The 19,050-nt window shown below is 34.0% G+C and overlaps 2 protein-coding genes across 2 annotated transcripts in view; both read left to right on the top strand.

Moving 5' to 3' along the window:
* Positions 1-19,050, top strand: part of LOC125077353 (neuroligin-1-like) — a 130,355-nt gene that overhangs the window by 54,984 nt on the left and 56,321 nt on the right. The gene's annotated exons all lie outside the window — the stretch shown is intronic.
* On the top strand, positions 429-9,849 carry LOC125076937. The gene is made up of 3 exons (XM_047688680.1): positions 429-1,142; positions 8,303-8,361; positions 8,784-9,849. Exons 1-3 carry the CDS (start codon positions 429-431, stop codon positions 9,802-9,804), a joined length of 1,794 nt encoding a protein of 597 aa, XP_047544636.1. The 3' UTR covers positions 9,805-9,849.

The following is a 19,050-nucleotide window of genomic DNA, read 5'->3' as shown; positions in this document are numbered from 1 at the left end:
CCATTGCGCTACCAACTTTGGGATTATATTATGTCCCTTATACTTTTATTTCTTACGGCGACAATATAACCTACATCTTCCTTTCTTTCTTCATATAATGCTATTAGGAAAATACTGTTTCTTAACTCTACAATATATTGAAATTAAATTATATCTTTCTTTCTTTTGTTATTAAGGCTAAGGAATACCTAGAATGTTCTAAATGCCACCAGTCCTACGATTATTTATGTGCAAACGTAACTGATAAGCGAATAAAATCCATGAATTCAACGCAAAAGATGAATTGGAAATGTTCCGATTGTATGAATAAACATCCCAAAGGCAATGCACCCGTAACCCCACTCTCATATAATGTTTCTAAAAAAGACAACGATGATACGAAAGACCCAATCTCGTTGAACGATTCTAATGTTACATTGCGAAATAAAATGTCCGTAAGCCAAAGTCCAGCATTAATTAATAATGCTAACAACGATACGCAAATTTCAATTAACACCGTGAGAGATATAATTAAACAAGAAATTAAAAATGCCCTTAAAGAAGTAGTTACGGAACAGTTTGCTAAGATGAACGATGTTTTGTCAAGCTTTCAACAATCCCTTAACTTCTTTAATGATCAGTACGAGTTAATGAAGGTATCTCTAGAGGAAAAATCTTCAAAAATCGAAAAACTTGAAAAAAATAATAACATTCTGCAAACCTCTCTCACAGACTTAACAATACGTATGAATCTCCTAGAACAACATTCAAGGTCTTGTAATATTGAACTACAAAATGTTCCCGAAAGTAAATCGGAAAACCTAATAAGCACAGTATTGCAACTAAGTAAAATAGTAAACCATGACGTAAAAGATGCTGACATTATTCATTGCACCAGAATTGCTAAAAAAGATACTGAGAGCAATCGACCGCGGTCGATTGTTGTAAAATTTTCTAGTTCTCGTCTTCGTGATGGATACCTTGCAGCGGCTATAAAATTCAATAGAGTAAACGCTAAGAATAAACTTAATACCAGTCACATCGGAATGGCAGCAGACAAAAAACAACCTATATATCTAATGGAACACCTTTCTGCTCATAACAAGGCTATACATGCAGCTGCTAGAATCAGGGCTAAAGAAATCGGCTATAGATTTGTTTGGGTACGCAACGGAAGAGTGTTCATGAGAAAAAGCGAAACAACCCGTAGTTTTTTTATCAATAGTAAAGAAATGTTAAATTCTGTTTTCTAATTTAGTATTTAATTTTATATTTTCTAGCATGTTATTATGGTTCATTAGTTTTTAAATTCGATAATCTTGATTTTTATTACCAAAATGTACGCGGACTAAAAACTAAAACTAAGAATTTTTATATAAATCTATCGCCTCATAACTATGATGTAATTGTGCTTACGGAGACTTGGCTTAACAGTAGCGTTTATGATTCGGAACTCTTCGACGATAGATATATAGTGTATAGGAGGGACCGTGAAACCAGTTCCTATAATATTCGCAAAGATGGTGGAGGAGTCCTAATTGCAGTTTCAAAACACCTTAAATCGGTAAGGCGTTCCGAATATGAAAGCACATTTGAGGATCTTTGGGTAAGCATTGAATTTAAAACTTCACGTAAAACAATTGATTATTTAAACATATGCGCTATCTATCTACCCCCACCATTAAAAAATGAAACTCTTATGACTTTTACTATACAGTCTCAAAAGGCAATTGACTTAAATAAACACACAATAATATTAGGAGACTTTAATTTAAGTAATATAAAATGGTCGGAGACAGATGCCAATTCAAATCTTTCCGAAACTTGTGCAACTTTACTTGAATTCACTTCCATTAATGATTTTACACAGTACAATAACATTTTAAACGACAAAGGTAAAGTTCTTGATTTGTTACTCAGCAATACTCATTTTAGTAAAACAATTCGTTGCACCAGACCCTTAATAAACGAAGATCCATTACATCCGGCTTTGGAATTTTGTGTTCCTCTTAATGCAGTTAGTCACTTACAAGTTAAGTCTATTAGTAGACCCAATTTTTTTAAAGCAGATTACGACAGGATATTGGAGCATATTTTCTCAATTGATTGGAAGCATGAACTTCAGAAGTGCTTATCAGTTAATCAAATGTTAGATTACTTTTACAAGACTTTAAAAGAAATAATCAAAAATTGCGTACCTATGAAAAGACCACGTAGCTCAAAATACCCCACGTGGTATTCTCCACATCTGATTCGTCTCTTTAAAGAAAAATATAAACTCCATCGTAAAATCAAAAAATTTAACAATCCTCTTGACTGCTTTTACTTTGACAGACTTCGCGACAAGTGTCATAAATTATCAGTTGAATGTTATAATGAATATATAGCAATGCTTGAAAGATCTATTCATTCTAACCCCAGAGTTTTTTGGTCGTTTATTAAAGCTAAGAGAAAGGGTATTAGTTCTTATCCAGCCAAAATGCAACTCGACAGTAAAGTTGCTTCTGATGGTAAAGAAATATGTAACTTATTTGCTGAAAATTTTGTACAAGTATTTTCAAAGTCCGATAAAAATAATAATAATACATCTAACAGCGGTAATACCTCATCAAATTTCCTTTGTCATCTTTCATTTAGTACACTAGAAGTCTATAAATCACTTAAAACACTCGATGAACGCAAGGGGTCAGGTTGTGATAATCTTCCACCGGTATTTATAAAAAGATGTGCTAAAGCGCTAGCCTTACCTGTTACTTTAATTTTTAATCGTTCATTAAAAGATGGAGTATTTCCAGACCTATGGAAAGTAGCTTTGATACTCCCAATATTTAAATCTGGTGAAAAGCACCTTGTTAGTAATTACAGACCAATCTCGTTACTTTCAACTTTAGGCAAAGTTTTTGAAAAAATGATCACTGAAAAATTGTCATGGTATCTGAAACATCAAATTACCCCCCACCAACACGGTTTTATAAAGTCAAGATCAACCACCACTAACTTATTGTGTTTTACTTCCGCTTTATCCGAGAATGTTGATAACCGAATACCTGTTGATGTAATATACACAGATTTTAGTAAAGCCTTCGATAAAGTTGATCATTTGCTTTTAATACACAAACTTTCACAATTTGGTGTAGGTGGAGCGCTTCTTAATTGGTTTACATCATATTTGCAGAATAGAAGTTTCAAGGTCGTCATCAATGGTCATTGTTCGGATAGCTTTGAAGTGGTATCGGACGTTCCGCAGGGATCACATCTCGGACCTATTCTTTTTAACGTATTTATTAACGACATCACTACATGTTTTTTCCACACAAGCTACTACCTATTTGCCGACGATTTAAAATTAATGAAGCCAATATTAACAAACGATGATGTAAATAAATTGCAAGAAGATATTAACAGATTGGAGATTTGGTGTAGGGATTACAATATGGTTCTTAATATAAAAAAATGTCACTGTATACAATTTACCCGTAATAAAAAAACTGAGCCGAATAAATATTACATCAACAAACAACAAATCTCACTATCGCATTGTGTACGAGACCTTGGAGTTACTTTAGACTCAAAGTTGAGATACGACACACATATATTTAATATTGTATCTAAGGGATTTAAAATTCTTGGTTTTATACTCCGTAATATGAAGGACTTCAAGAACATTTCTACCAAAATTAAAATATTCATGACCCTAGTTCTTCCCATACTGGAATACAATAGCATTATATGGAATCCTCAATATAATGTCCACATCAATAGATTAGAAAAAGTACAAAAACGCTTTCTTTACCATCTCTCTTTCAACGATTTACAGGCTAAAAACATCACGAGTTACAACGACAGACTTAAATATTATCACATGACCTCCTTTATAACTCGTAGAAATATTATAGATCTTATAGTTCTATACAAAATTATACATGGGGTGATAGATTGTAGTGATCTTCTACATAAGCTTCAAATCAATGTTCCTTCTCGCTTGCCTCGTATAAAAGCATATAACCTTTTATATATTCCGAGATTTCAATCAAACCTAGGACATAACGCTGCTGTTCCAAGGCTCTGTAGACAATATAACGCACTTACTAGATGTAATATCGAACTCGATATTCATCGTTACAGCTTGTCCAAATTCAGAGTGTGTCTCAATAAAGTTTTAACGTAATATTATTAATACAATCTAAAAAAATAATTTTTTTTTAGTTTATAAGCTTTTTCCTAATTTTAAGATTTTAATTTTACTTTTTGTAGTTTTTACTTCTATTTACTACTTTCTCACTTTTAATTTCTTTATGTTTAAAAATATTGTTTTTGTTGTGCATGCTGTGGTCTCCTGTAATTGAAGGAGCACATAAGTTGTGTAACCCTTACACTGTTTTATTTTGAATGTGTAATTAGTGTGTATCCTTTGTTGGGGACTCATAAATAAATAAATAAATAAAATAAAATAAATAAATAAAATAATTGTACTTGTTTATTTCCGCATCAAATCAAATTATAGATGATCTTTTTAAATTTATAGTAACTACTGGTTCCCCGCAAAAAGTTTCATTAGTAATGTTTTCTAAAAATCATAGTAAGTATATTTTTTTAATTAAATCATTATTATTTATTATGAAAACCAACGAATACTAACTTCACGGTTTTTTATCGTTTAAATATAATCTTATAATGACTCTTATTTGTCAATGTCATGAGATTTAAAATTGTTAATTGGAAAAGCTAGAAGTATTTGCGAGATTTTATTATAAAAGCTAACACTTCACTTAAGGAAGGATACAATTTGTGGCCTCGGAAACTTGATGTTAACTAAATTATCTTTACTTCTCGTGATTACACTTTTTATACTCTCACTGTTTCTATTATAATTATCAATATTATTGCAGATATAATATTTTATTCATAATATTGTAAATATACTGTGAAGCCAATCAGTATCCAAAAATGTTGAAATGTATCCCCAAGGAAGTCTACTTTTTAAGGATGAATACAGTGTCTATGACTAAAACGTTACGTCAAAGTAATATACCATACGAAATGACTTTGAAAATATCCAAGATATACCAATCTCGCTGAGATGTTCCAGTGGTTAGAAAGCATGAATCTTACCCAATGATTGCGGGATCAATTCTAGGCAAGGACAGTGTGTTTTTATGTGCTTAATCTCGCTTGAAAATGTATCACATGTGAATTTACCAACCCATTAGAGCAGAATAGTTGAGTGGCCTTAATCCAGCTGTAGGATTTAAACAGGCCGTTACTTTACTATACTTTATGGTAATATAAAATATTGCTATCAAATATCAGTTTTAGTAGTTTTACAACCAGATAGAGGCAAATCCCACGCTTCCTTTTACCATACTAACATACGCTTTTCTCTTTCGACGTCGCAGCGTGTAGTTGCTGGAGCTTAAAAACTAACTATTAATCAAAGTAAGCCTCGTTAACTCCAAAGGAGCTCGGTCTTAGTCGCGCTTAACGTTTTCTTTTTTATGTTTTGTAATCACTGCAGTGATGGATGATGTTGCTCGGGAGTTCTCAACATTATCTCTTTTGTGTGTAATTGTTTTTTAGTAAACTTCATTATTTATGTGCAGGGTTTTTACTTTTTATAAATGCGTAGCCAAGTTTCGAAATTATTGGTGATTCGAATTAGCGATACTCGGTAGAATAGACTCAGCAGAGGCCGTTGCTTTTATAAATAATTTTAGACTTAGACTGATATTAAACTCACCTGGATTAGTTCGCTTCAGAAACTTATAATTAAAAATATTATTTGTTCTCTTTTGTTTGTAAAATTGTCTGACCATTTAGCTGTAAAACTAAATTAATTTGAAGTATTTATAATGTATTTGCTAATTAATGATATCTTCTTAATATTTCAAGAATAAATGTCTTATTCTAAATTATTAAAGTACTTTGTTATTGTGAAGTAAAAAAAACTTTTTTAATGGAATAAGAAGCAAAACTTGACCAACGCAGATGGGGCTCAAGAAAAAGCAATCTATCATTCGAGAAAATTAAGATGACGGCGTTTCAATGTATTACTTAATCACAATTAATTTACTGAGATATTTACATGACGTTTTATTTTAAAAAAGTATTTTCATAATTAAAAAAAATCCTTCGATGAAGTTTTACTTGTCTCGTTTTACTTGATATAGACATAATTGTCTATTTGTGATATTTTCTTATAAAAGTGAAAACTTTACCAAAGATCAACAGCATACCCACAGTTGGACAAAGACTTATTGTACCATTACAAAAGTACTACCATTGCAGTATTATACAGTTTTATACTAAAGAATGTTAAAAATGGCACTTAAATACGACTTGCAATGGAATAAAATAAAAATTTAGATATACACATATATTTGTGAGTAAATATATAATTTTATTAGTTATATACTCAAAAATTAGAAGGGACGGCCTCCTTACGTTAAGTGTTAGCGCCTGCCCGTATGATAGACCTTAGTTCTTTGTTTTATAACACACACTTTTGCTATTATTTGCTTACACAATAACTATTTGTAAATAAATATAAAAACTCAGTGGGTGGAATTTACTCAGTCAGGCCTACGCAAAGTGAGGGATAATAGATTTAAAATCCCAATTATTATGAGACGTGCCGGCGAGATCCTTTTTCAAAATATGTCTCCAGGGTTTCCTTCAGCGAGATAATCTCTTTCAGTAGGATGTATGCTGATGTTTATCTGTTATTTCTCTTATATGCTATTTACTGTTATAACATAACTTAAGTGTAGAGCGAACAGGTATCTTTTGGATGGGCGTGTACCACCTTCGTCTTCATTTACACTTTCCATCAGATGAGATGGAAGACAAACACCTTTTCCATTTCAACTACATAAGAACTAACAGCAAAATTCATACAAAATTAATCTTCTCATTTCCCTTATTAAAGTCTAAATTTCCAATAAGATTTCGTCGCGATAGTAAGTGTGTTAATTTTAAAGTCTCGTTTTGGGGATCTCATAATGAATGTTATTTCGCTTACATATATATATATGCTATATATCTTAAAATACACTTTTGTTCTTCTAAGCTTAATTAAATCGCGGTTGACTAATACAGAACACCTACTATAGTCAGTCTTTTGAACATGCAATCGCTTGTGGTCAATAAAGCTAGAATAAATATTTAGCTGTAGACCGTGTTAAAAAATTAAAATATATTTGTACCAAATAAACAAATAAAGTCGCGTTCATTTCAATATTACAGTTACAGCGTTTGACTAGTTATTATGTTGTACTGAAGATATGAATTTTAAATAGAATCATAAGAACCTTTAATTACCTCATGTCCGAACTTCTCCTTTTTGTTGAATATTTCAGGTTTCGAGAAAATTATTGTTATGTTAAAGATAAACTGTACATTTAATTACATTTATTTAAAGGTAAATGAATATTCGTATTTCTATTTCATAATCTAAGATCTGTGATTGCAAAATTTCTTTATTAAGAAGTTGAATTAATAATTGGTTTGGAAACGATTTATAAAACCATTCTTTATTTATAAATAATTCATAATACCTTTTAGTTAAAACGACCAAAAGTAAATTTAGTATTAGATATTTAATAATATTTGGACGGCTCATTTCAATAAACAAAATTTATAAATCCTTAACGTTAAGTAGCTGGATATTTTAAGAAAAGTATAATTGTCGCTACGAATAAAATAAACGATTTTCTAACATTTTAATTTCAGCCAATGTTTCTTACTAATCACCTTTTCTCGTCGGCGCCTTGAAATAAATCTAAATAACAGTCTTCGAAATACAAAAGTCCTGTTGTCTTTGACTAGATGTACGTTGGCGTAGGCACAATGTTTTTAGGGAGCCATAATTTTTATTTCAATCCAAATTTTTGGTGAAATTTGGGCTTTTTGGATTATGAATTTAGATTGTTTGGACGCTGGTATATGGGGAGGTGATATTTCCATCCCTACCCCTAGATACGCTCATGGAGACGTAATGTTTATCTTTCTTCGTAACATCATTACTTAAAGTGTTCGGGGTTTTTCTGTTTGACTTTTTATATTTGGGCATTATAACAAAGAATGTTCCCTCATACAGCCATATTTAAACGGCGTTGTAAGTTCTTTCTCTCGCGGCTTTTTGCTAAACAAGACTTATATTTTCTTTATTTATTTCGCGATAAAAACTTTGCTCAAATTCTGTTGTAATATTTGAACGACCATTTTCAAATCAGTTTTTTTATTACAAACACCGATAATGGCAGCATTTCATTTTTGAAAGTGGTTTACGATTTAGTGGTTTGCTAGATGAGGCTGCACATTTCAGATTCGACTCTCGGACCAGAGCAATAAAAAGGTATTGGGATTTCCGATCAAGAAACACCCGTAATCGGATATCACGCAAAGCCTACGGTTTTACGTCTGATCTTTACGGTCGAGTCGGATTGCCGACTGTCGTTAAACTATGAGAGAGAGGGAACGGAAAGTGCATCTGTTTGCGTGTGTCTGACTTTTGACAATTGAACCTTTTGATAAATTCTGAAAATTTGATAGTTTCTTTTTTCATTGACATAGTTTTATTTAAAGAACAATCATTAACTTGGTGATTTTTGTGGAATTCCGTTTACGTAGGTACCACCCGTTTACGTACATACGTTTCCGTTTACGTAGGTAAACAAATATTATACCGCCAAACAACAATACTTAGTAAGAGACATAGTTATCTCAGCTCTTAGGAGCTAAGATAACACCCTTAGGGGTGGCGGCGCATTTGGCGATCTAATGAATAGATAATATTTCTTGGCAAGACTCAAAGCCTCCACCAAAGTCTCTTTTACCGTCATCTCAGAGATTATGTACGCCGACGATCTCTGCTTCGTAGCTGACACTACTGCGGGCCTGCAAAACCTTATTACAGGCCTGGACAACGCTTGCACTAAATTTGGTCTTAAAATTAATGTCAAGAAGACAGAAGTGATGACCATGGGTGCTCATATATCACCAAGTGTATCGATTGGGGCAGAGGGTTTAAAGCATGTTGATAAATTCAAATACCTTGGTAGTACAATAACATCAAAATGTGACCTGGATGCAGAAATAAATAACAGGATTGGCGCTGCAGCTGCAGCTTATGGTAAATTACGTACCAGGGTATTTCGATCACATGATTTGAAGCTTATGACTAAAATCGGTGTCTATATGTCTGTAGTGTTGCCTAACCTACTATACTCGTGTGAAACCTGGGTACTATACCGCAAGCACATTCGTACACTCGACAGATTTCACCTCAAGTGCCTCCGGGACATCATGAACATCAGATGGTCAGATTGTGTAAGGAACACAAATGTGCTAAGGAAAGCAAATGTCGGAGGTATTGAGATGTATCTGATGAGGCGACAGCTCCGTTGGTGCGGACATGTATCGCGTATGCCGGAAAGTAGGGTGGCGAAACGCATCCTCTACTCAGAACTCCAGTACGGTAAACGTAAACGTGGTGGCCAGTACCTTAGATACAAGGATGTTCTGAAAAGACATATGAAACGGTGCAAAATAGAGCCATCTGAGTGGGAAGATAAAGCAGCTGAACGTACAGAGTGGAGGCGGCAAGTTAACGTTCAAGTGAATAAATTCGAGGTTGAACGTTGCCTAGACCTTAACAAGAAGAGAGATGAGTTAAAGGCCCGACCACCAGCTGCCATAGTCTTTAACTACGTTGACGGGGTTTTAACATGCCCGAAATGCGGTCGTACCCTTATTAACAAGATTGGGTACATAAGTCATATTAGAGCGCATCAGAGAGCAGAACAACGGAGCTCTCACATTACATAAAGTAACTTTTACTTTTATGTAATTTCTTACTATATTTGTCTAGAATAACAGTCGCTGTAGCCGAAACCGGCCAGGAGACACACACAATATTTCTTACAGAGCTAATGTTTATGAGCGGGCATCAGGTGGCCCATTTATCACATCGCCAGGTTTTTTAGCGGATTGCTGACACAATAACGAAATTATTACCTACATCTTATTTTTCATCATAATATTTCGTGAAGACATACATTCAAGATGGGAGAAATAACCACTTTAGTCAGAAAATGCGAGGGTTTTCAAATAGCTTTTTGATATACTCTATGGCATTTCCCGATGCCGGTCCCTCGCGCGTCACCGCCCTCCCTACTGACCTCAATATCCATCAGCACAATATGGAAAAATATTATCTCCATTTCATTCTCATCAGTATGAAAAACGTCGTAAAACTAATTAAGGTTATTTTAAAAATAATTGTCTCGTGTAGATCACGTGTTGACAAATTTAAAAGAGCTTGCGCAAATAATACACGTTATTCCTAGCTACCCTATCTATTCTGTCTACTAGGTTTAATTTTAAAACATTTTAAAATTAATAAATTACGATTAAGAGCCGACATGGCCTAGTATTTCGAACGAGTTCATCTTTACCGATGATTACAGGTTCAAACCCAGGCAAGCGCCACTGAATTTGCAAGTACTTAATTTGTGTTTGCGTTTATAATTAATCTCGTTCTCGGCGGTGTAGGAAAACATCGTGAGCAAACTTGCATGTGTCCAATTTCAACGAAATTCTGCCACATGTATATCCACCAACCCGCATTGGAGCAGCGTGGTGGAATGTGCTCCAAACCTTCTTCTCAAAAGGAGGGGAGGCCTTAGCCCAGAAATGGGAAATTTACAGGCTGTTACTGCTGACACATTATTCCATCAATGAATAGTCAAACCGATTTATTTAAATCTTGAGCAAAGAACATAAGTAAAGTGCTGCTGGCTTAGGTCCTCTCTTCTTCTCCTTATGAGGTTTCCATGACCACTATGCTTTTCAAAGCGAAAAATCAACGGTGTTGACGAAGGTTTTGAATACTTTATCATCAGTTAAGATCAAAATCATCCAACCGCTTGACCTTAACAGCTTTCCTTTATCTCGAGTAATAATAATATCAAGAAATCATATAAAGAATAGTTTTTAGGGGACCCAATTAAGGTTATATGTCTGTATATATCTGTCTCTCAGTCTATAACAATATTGTATCGTTAGAAGCGTGATAGCGAGTCGCAGAAGGTATCCTAACAAATATCAAACAATAAATAAAATCCAATAGAGTTGCGATTACCTTTAGCGTCCGAAACTGAATTGGCGTTTGAGAAAACAAAATTACTTTCAAAATCTTTGAAGCTGGATTAAATAAATCCTACTTTTACTAACCAAGTTACTACTGGGAAATTTATATTTTTCTGCAGCTACAGATCTGAAGAAACCTCTTGTTTCTGAAATCTCCGTCCTGTATCTGCGTTGTATTCAGGATGTGCAGTGGTTATATGCTTCTATGCACATCGCCGCTCCTCAATTATTGTCCATTAAATCATAAGGGTGCCTCGTCGGTTCAGAAACCTCAAGGTCACTTCACCGAGGTCTTGGATGCTTAACGCTTCGCCGAATTCTCCTGTATGGCTGACCGTATCAGAATAAATTTGCCCTCGTTATTAATATGCTCGTATTTGGGATTTCCTCGATGTACAGAAATAATGATGTCGTGTATAGTTTTCTATTTCTTAGATTTTCGGGTTATTATATAAGGTGTTCAAATATTATATATAACGTTTTAAATTTTAATCGTATTCTTTGATATGACTGTAGTGTGAATAGATGACGCCATTATAACTGGATAATTTAATGTGGTAAATAGCTCACCACCAACTATAACCATGACATTGTCAACTTTAGGAAGTAAGATGTTGTGTCCCTTATGCGTATAGTTAAACTGGCCTACTTCCCTTTCAAACCGGAGCAAAACAAATACTGTTTATCGATAGATATTTGCAATGTGCATACAAGAAGTTTATATAACTTCTTACACCTTTAATGCTTCTTCATTAATTAATTATTTTTTTTGCTATATAATTTAGAAAATGTAATTTCTTATCAACAGTAGAAAATTCATTATTAATTTTTATTTTAAACGCAACCACAACAATTGTAAGAAATGATTAAAAATACACAAATTATTACACGTTATCTTTTGTATTTGAATAATAACAAATCATAATATACTAAGTAAAATAGAATTACAATAAACTGTACCAACATCAGTAGTACAGAATCGAATCGCATCGCGTCCATCGTTTGCATCTGCGGTGTTTTAAGCAGTTATTGTCAAAATTACATAATACTAATCCTCTATGGATCGTTGATTTCGCGTATAGCCTGGCTCTCTATTGAACACGTAGCATTTTATAGCTTACACTCGTTAACTTCTATCAAGGAATAATGTTGTTATTTCTTACATTTATAATGTCTATTAGCGATGGACCACTTACCATTAGAGACCCATGTGCTCATCCGCCTAATAATAAGTAAAAAAAAATAAATAAATAATCTCCCACGTTATATAGCGCCGCATGCCATGTGGAGGCCCAGAACAGGGTCGTATTTGTTATGTTATTGTGCTAACCAACTTATCGCACCGATGGCCGCGGGTCGAATATATTCCAGCTGTAAATAAACTTTATAGCTCGCTGAATATCCAACTGGATCAGTTTATCTGTTTTGTGAACGCTAAACAATAGGCCTTTAACAACAATCGAATTAGAACGAAACGATTGACGATTATGGTGTCCCGTATAAAATTAACAGATGTGGGTTTGACAAGATATTACAATATACGTATGAATCGTTGTACGAACTTCAGACTTTGGGATAATTATGAATGTTAGTATGCCGATATATGACATTAAGGTCATATATCGGCATTTAATCATTTAAAACGATTTTATATAAAGACATAGCTACCACTCTATTTAGAACTTTTGAATCATTACTAACAGTATTTAAAACGGGATATTTTAACTTACTTAACTTGTTCACAAACAAGACATTCGTAGATAATGTCGAAATATCGAGCTCCACCAAATAAAAATAAAAAACATGGTAAATATCCCGTTCTAAATACTGTTAGGAATAAAAATAACCATGTTAATTTAAAATTTTGAATAATCATTTTACACTCTCAGATTTTGTTTTTACAAAAGGTCAAGCGTTCGGAACATTAAAGTGAAGCAACACAAGCGAATCCAAAATCTCGGTATTGTATGCAATCATTTATTAGTACCTTATTAATAAATAATACAAAAAAAAAACGTGTCGCTTCGCACAACTGGGAACTTGCATTTTTGCTTTTGATTTTGTATTTGCTTTTGTTGCTTCACTATACTGTACCGCGCGCTCCTTCTTGCTTTAGTTTTATAATCTAAGTCTCTAATGAGAAAAAACGATAAAAAATCTCAGTTTTTATTTGTCGCATTTGATATAAAATTTTAAATACTCAATAAATATTTATCTTATTTTATCAACTCCCTTCTTTGATGGCCCACTACAAAATTCCACGAAATACTTTCGATGCAGCTTAGACTCTTTACCGGGGCACCGGATTGCCGGGCTCGGCTTTTGACTCGGCGGAGCTGTTATCAGTAGCACACTTCTCGCATTCGTCGCGAGTGCGTATATAAGCGTAAATCTATACCGGCTGCCATTATCCTGCAGCTTACTCACTGCGCCGACTCAAAATAAATGGCTCAAAAGCAGGGGAATGATGATAATAATCCATTCATTTAAATTCTCGATTACAGAGAAATATCCCAAGCGATCCTCATTAGCATAAATGACAGTTAAGTTCGAGGTATCACTATAATCCTATCTACCATTTTGTATGTAATCAAAATAGACCTGTCCCGCAAAATTGACCGCATTTTGAAATTAGTTTTACGAGCCTTTGCTGATTTCAACGACCACAGTTTGAAACTACAAGTACGTTAGCGATGTCACAATCAAGTTACATTCAGCCGGCTCGGCCAGAATTCGTAATGGCTTGTCAGTGAGCTATACATGAGCCGGAAACATATGGACGTCCTTCTATAATCAGATCTACGAGAGAGTGTATTAAACACATTACATTACATACATTACTATGATCCCAATGTAAGTAGCTACAGCACTTGTGTTATGGAAAATCAGAAGTAACGACGGTACCACAAACACCCAGACCCAAGACAACATAGAAAATTAATGAACTTTTTCTATATCGACTCGGCCGGAAATCGAACACGGGACTTCAGAGTACCCATGAAAACCGGTGTACACACTACTCGACCACGGAGGTCGTCAAATCGTATTAAAGGGACGGCGAATGCCACATGATGTAAAACCGCAGGTATAACTCGTAAAAACTAATTGTTTTTTTTTTGTCAAGAAATTCTTAATAGCAGCTCAAAGTTTTGAATTCTGCAGTGTTAACACTCCCATGCCTAGGACAACAATTTACCCGTCGATTCTGCGCCTGAACCATTTCCTTGTACACGTACATATGATAAGTCTATTTTTCGACTAACATTCAGTTCTACAGCGTGTGTAGTTTATTCATATTCAGATAATATGATCTAATAACTATAAAGCCTCATTGGTCAAAATATTAATATGATTTCAGCCAAATTACGCTAATTAAAATAGCCAATTAGCTGTAATTTAGTCGAGTAGTTCAGGAGTCAGTAATGTTTATACATAGTTACAAAAACAACTATTAAATTGCAGATACATAAATGTTTATTTATTCTACCACAATGTTTGACCTTTCGAAATATAAAAGGCAATATAACTGCTAAAAAAATACCTCATGACGTCGCGTTTCGTTTGGATTTGTTTTCTATCATTCCTACACAGGGCCGTCCCGAAATAGGTTCTTTGTCGTCTCGCCATTTACGTCACCCGCGAGAATCAAAGTAGTCGCTTCAAAGGATTAGATTAAATCATTTTATTTATCTAAAATGATTGCTGAGCCACTGCTGTTATTTCATTAAAAAAATATTTGATTACGAGCGATACTAAATTTATTTGTAAATAAAATACAATAAATTAAACTTACATAGTACTCCCGAAATATGCGTACAGGGAGCACAGATTTGATCGATATAAAAAAGAGGTTCTCAATTCAATTGTATTTTTTATGTCCTCAGAAGTTTGTCATTTATTAATGTGGATTTTGGAGTTTATCTTTGTTAAAATTTCATACTATTGCTAGACAAAGGTAATCAGTTGACGGCGACGACAGAACCAAATCTTTGAAATGTGTTTTATGTAAGAAGGCTTATTAAGTGTGTGACGTTTAATAACTTCAACTATAATATACAATTTTGCGATTATTTATAATACTACAGATGTGATGGCCCAGTGGTTAAAACACTTGAACATTAACTGAAGAGTTTATATTCGCACCCGGGCAAGCACCACTCAGTTTTCAAGTTTATTTTATGATGTAGGTAGGCGGATGAGCAAATGGGCCACCCGATGTTGAGTGGTCGCCACTGCCTGTAGACAATGGCGCTGTAAGAAATATTAACCAGGATTTTCTTACTATTACTAACAGTGAACTAAAATTAATCACGTGCTATGCATTACATTTATATGTATTTACTTTATAAGTTTTGTTTTGTTCCAGGTAGGAAGGTACAACCTTTTGTCCCGGTGAATTGCGCTGAGCTCCGGGTGAGATGAGACGAAATGCCCGCGGCCACACCTCGCCTTCTTTTAGCTGTATTTCTAGTTTAGCGGGAATGTTAATGAGGAACATTTTCTGGCGACTTTTTATCATATTATATATTATGTATATTTATACAAAAATGAGGTATAATTAAAAAAAATGAGCTAAATAATTCTAAAAAACCAACCTTGTTCGACTTCCTGTCGAGTCTTCTTATTGAAGACTAGTTGCCGCCCGCTGCTTCGCTCGCGCTTAAGGGCCCGGTCGGGATGTTAGGAATTAAAAATAGTAGCCAGTAAAAATAGTAACCAAATTTCATCAAATTCGGTTCAGTAGTTCGCCAGTAAAAGAGCAAGAGATAGATTTACTTTAGAATAAATGATAACAATTATAAATGATTCAGCTCTGACGTTTGAATTAAATTATCTATATAGGTATGTATGTTATTAGATTACAATTAACATGATGATGCCGCCGCCTGTGCGGAATTTAGATTTTACCGAGAAGAACCGGCTAGGAACTCAATAGTTACTTTACACCACAGACTAAATAACAATGGTATGTTAATAAAATACGATAGAATTTTGTAATCTGCTTGAAAATCGACAAATACTATAAATTTCTTTTACATATCTAACTGGTCGTGCGTGTGAAGAAAAAATAATACGAATAGCATAAAACGAAACGAACATAAATTCAAATGGGTTCGACCTTAGCGACAAATAAATCGTCACTAATTGGTTTCTCCAATAACGGTATTTATTTTCAAACAGTAGTCACGTGTAATTTGAATATAAGTACTGTATATATTCGATGTTAATGTGAGTATCTAATACCAATGATATTGTACAATATCACATCAAGATAAATCGACCAAATTAATTCCAGCGAGCTCATGCAAAAGTATTTAATCTGAAGATTTACTATGTTCGTTTCTATATTCGAATCAAAAGGTCGACTCAAAAATCCATGACGATGTCCTTGAAAGTCATGATCTTTAAAAACAAATGACAATACTACAGTAGGCGTGTCGCTACACGAAGTATTATTCATATGTTTAATGAATATTTTCCCTAATTTGAATTTCTAGTGTCGTCGTTTAACCTGACACTTGAACATTTTGAAGCGTAACGGAATTTCACATTGATATCCATTAAAAGAACTGAAGAGCACTTCTCCATCATCAAACGTTTTTAAAATATTTCCTCAAAAGTAAAAATAAACAATTATATTACTATTCAATAACGTGTATGTTTATAATACTACCTACCAGCGACCCGCCCTAACTTCACGTGAGAACCATATAATATTCTAAAAAAAATTCCGGCAACGCACCTGCAAGCCCCCCGGTGTTGCAGATGTCCATGGGCGGTGGTAGTCACTTTCCATCAGGTGAGCCTCCTGCTAGATTGCCAACTATAAAATAAAAATAAAAAAATGTAGCTTTCTACCGGTGAAAAAAGTTTTAGAAATAATCGTTCGTTCCGGAAATTACCACCTACATACAAACAAGCAAATTTTACCACTGTATACTATTAGCATTGATCATGTTTCGGAAAACATCCCACTGCTGGGCAAAGGTCTCCTCTCCCTCTTGAGGAGAATGTTGTTGAGCTTAACACACTATTTCTAGGTGGTTTGGTGGTAACAAGTGTATATTTGTAATTTAAATGGTTTATTCGCTGAATATATCAGGTGAAGTTTTAAAATAGAACCAATTATAAAAATTACATTAACTATACTAAAATAATATGAAGCTTATTTATAAAACGACTCCTTTATCACGGCAAACATTTAACTGAACACGACAGGAACAAAAACATTCACTTACGCGAAGAGTTCTTTCACGAAACAACGAATAAACTAATCTTTTAGGGTGTAAAACAAAATGACGCAATCTTTCAGACGTCTTCATATAAATTACTCGGATTCACACGGTCCGCGTCGGGCTTATCGCGCTCGTGAGCTGAACTAAAACGAAGCTAACGCTTTGCCTATAACACAAAGGAACTGCGAAATTTGTTTTTTATTGTTATATTATTGTTTGGCAAAGGTACTCTAATTCCTCACGTACTTTCCTTTAGAACCCAACAGAAGTTATAAACGTGAAGTATGTGAAATCATGATATTTGCCCGAATTTGAACTCGCAGTCTCCAGTTATAATTCATGTGTTCGATTTACTGGGCCATCGTGGCTCCTCAATTTGGGTAACATACGTAAATATCCGATATTATGGCCTCGCGGGAGTTCACGCTTCGATCGCGACAGTGTTTTCAACCAGTTTAAAAGCTATTGCATATTAAGAAAGTAATTTAGAAGAATAATATTTGTATAATATATTAAATATTTAGTATCAAAGTTCCTTTCGGAGGCGACTATCACATCTAAACATATTTGACTTGTTTCGTCCTGACTTACACCGACTGCAAATAATATAACTCACAGAACTATTGAGAGATTTAATACCACACCGTATCTTGGACTGTAGATTAACAATGAATGCTATACTATGCTATACTTTAAGGATACACAGTGCGCCCGAACGTAAATGTTTCAATACAAGTCCAATACTAGAGTATAATGATTTGACGACCTCCGTGGTCGAGTAGTGTGTACACCGGTTTTCATGGGTACGCCACTCCGAGGTCCCGGGTTCGATTCCCGGCCGAGTCGATATAGAAAAAATTCAATAGTTTTCTATGTTGTCTTGGGTCTGGGTGTTTGTGGTACCGTCGTTACTTCTGATTTCCATAACACAAGTGCTTTAGCTACTTACATTGGGATCTGAGTAATGTATGTGATGTTGTCCAATATTTATTTTAAAAAAAAATGATTTGCGCTCATTATATATATTATAATCTTAGGTAACTCGACGGCTGTATTACGCAATACCGACAAGGAAGTCGGAAGACGTTGAAGCGACAGTTTATTTAAACTCCCATATTTAATTTAAAATTAAAATATTTTTTAAAAAGATTGCTAACAGCGGCGTAGATGATATTATAGTTATTTTTATTAACAATGTTTCATAATTAATTATGGATTATAATTATACTGTTAGAATGCTAGTAATTCACCAAACGTATGCGGCATATTTACTTAACATTAACATTAAGAAGAAACTAATATCACACTTTTCAAGTAAGCTATGATAGTTTATACACGTGTTTAACTGGCATTAATGTTCTGTAGATAACGAACCTAGGTTTAACTTCATTTATTACAAAACTTAATGGTTTTCTGATGCTAGCTATAAGTATTTTGTTTTGTAAACTTTTATGTATAAATAAATAAATACTTCATACAAATATTCGTCAAACATATACCGAAGTTAACTTAGCAACGCTAATTTACCAATCGCATATCGGAATTTGACGCGGTGTATTCACATGCGATACGATAGCGCGGGTATTGTTCGAGCCGTACTAAGAATTACGTTGCGTCCACAGCGAGTGAAATATCGTTTATAATTTTGGCGTTAGATTATATTAAACCCAGTTTATCTTGATCTGTT

Source organism: Vanessa atalanta, chromosome 3 (assembly GCF_905147765.1).
Source record: "Vanessa atalanta chromosome 3, ilVanAtal1.2, whole genome shotgun sequence".
NCBI classification, from domain to species: Eukaryota; Metazoa; Arthropoda; class Insecta; order Lepidoptera; family Nymphalidae; genus Vanessa; species Vanessa atalanta.
This window is presented reverse-complemented; position numbering and strand designations above follow the sequence as displayed.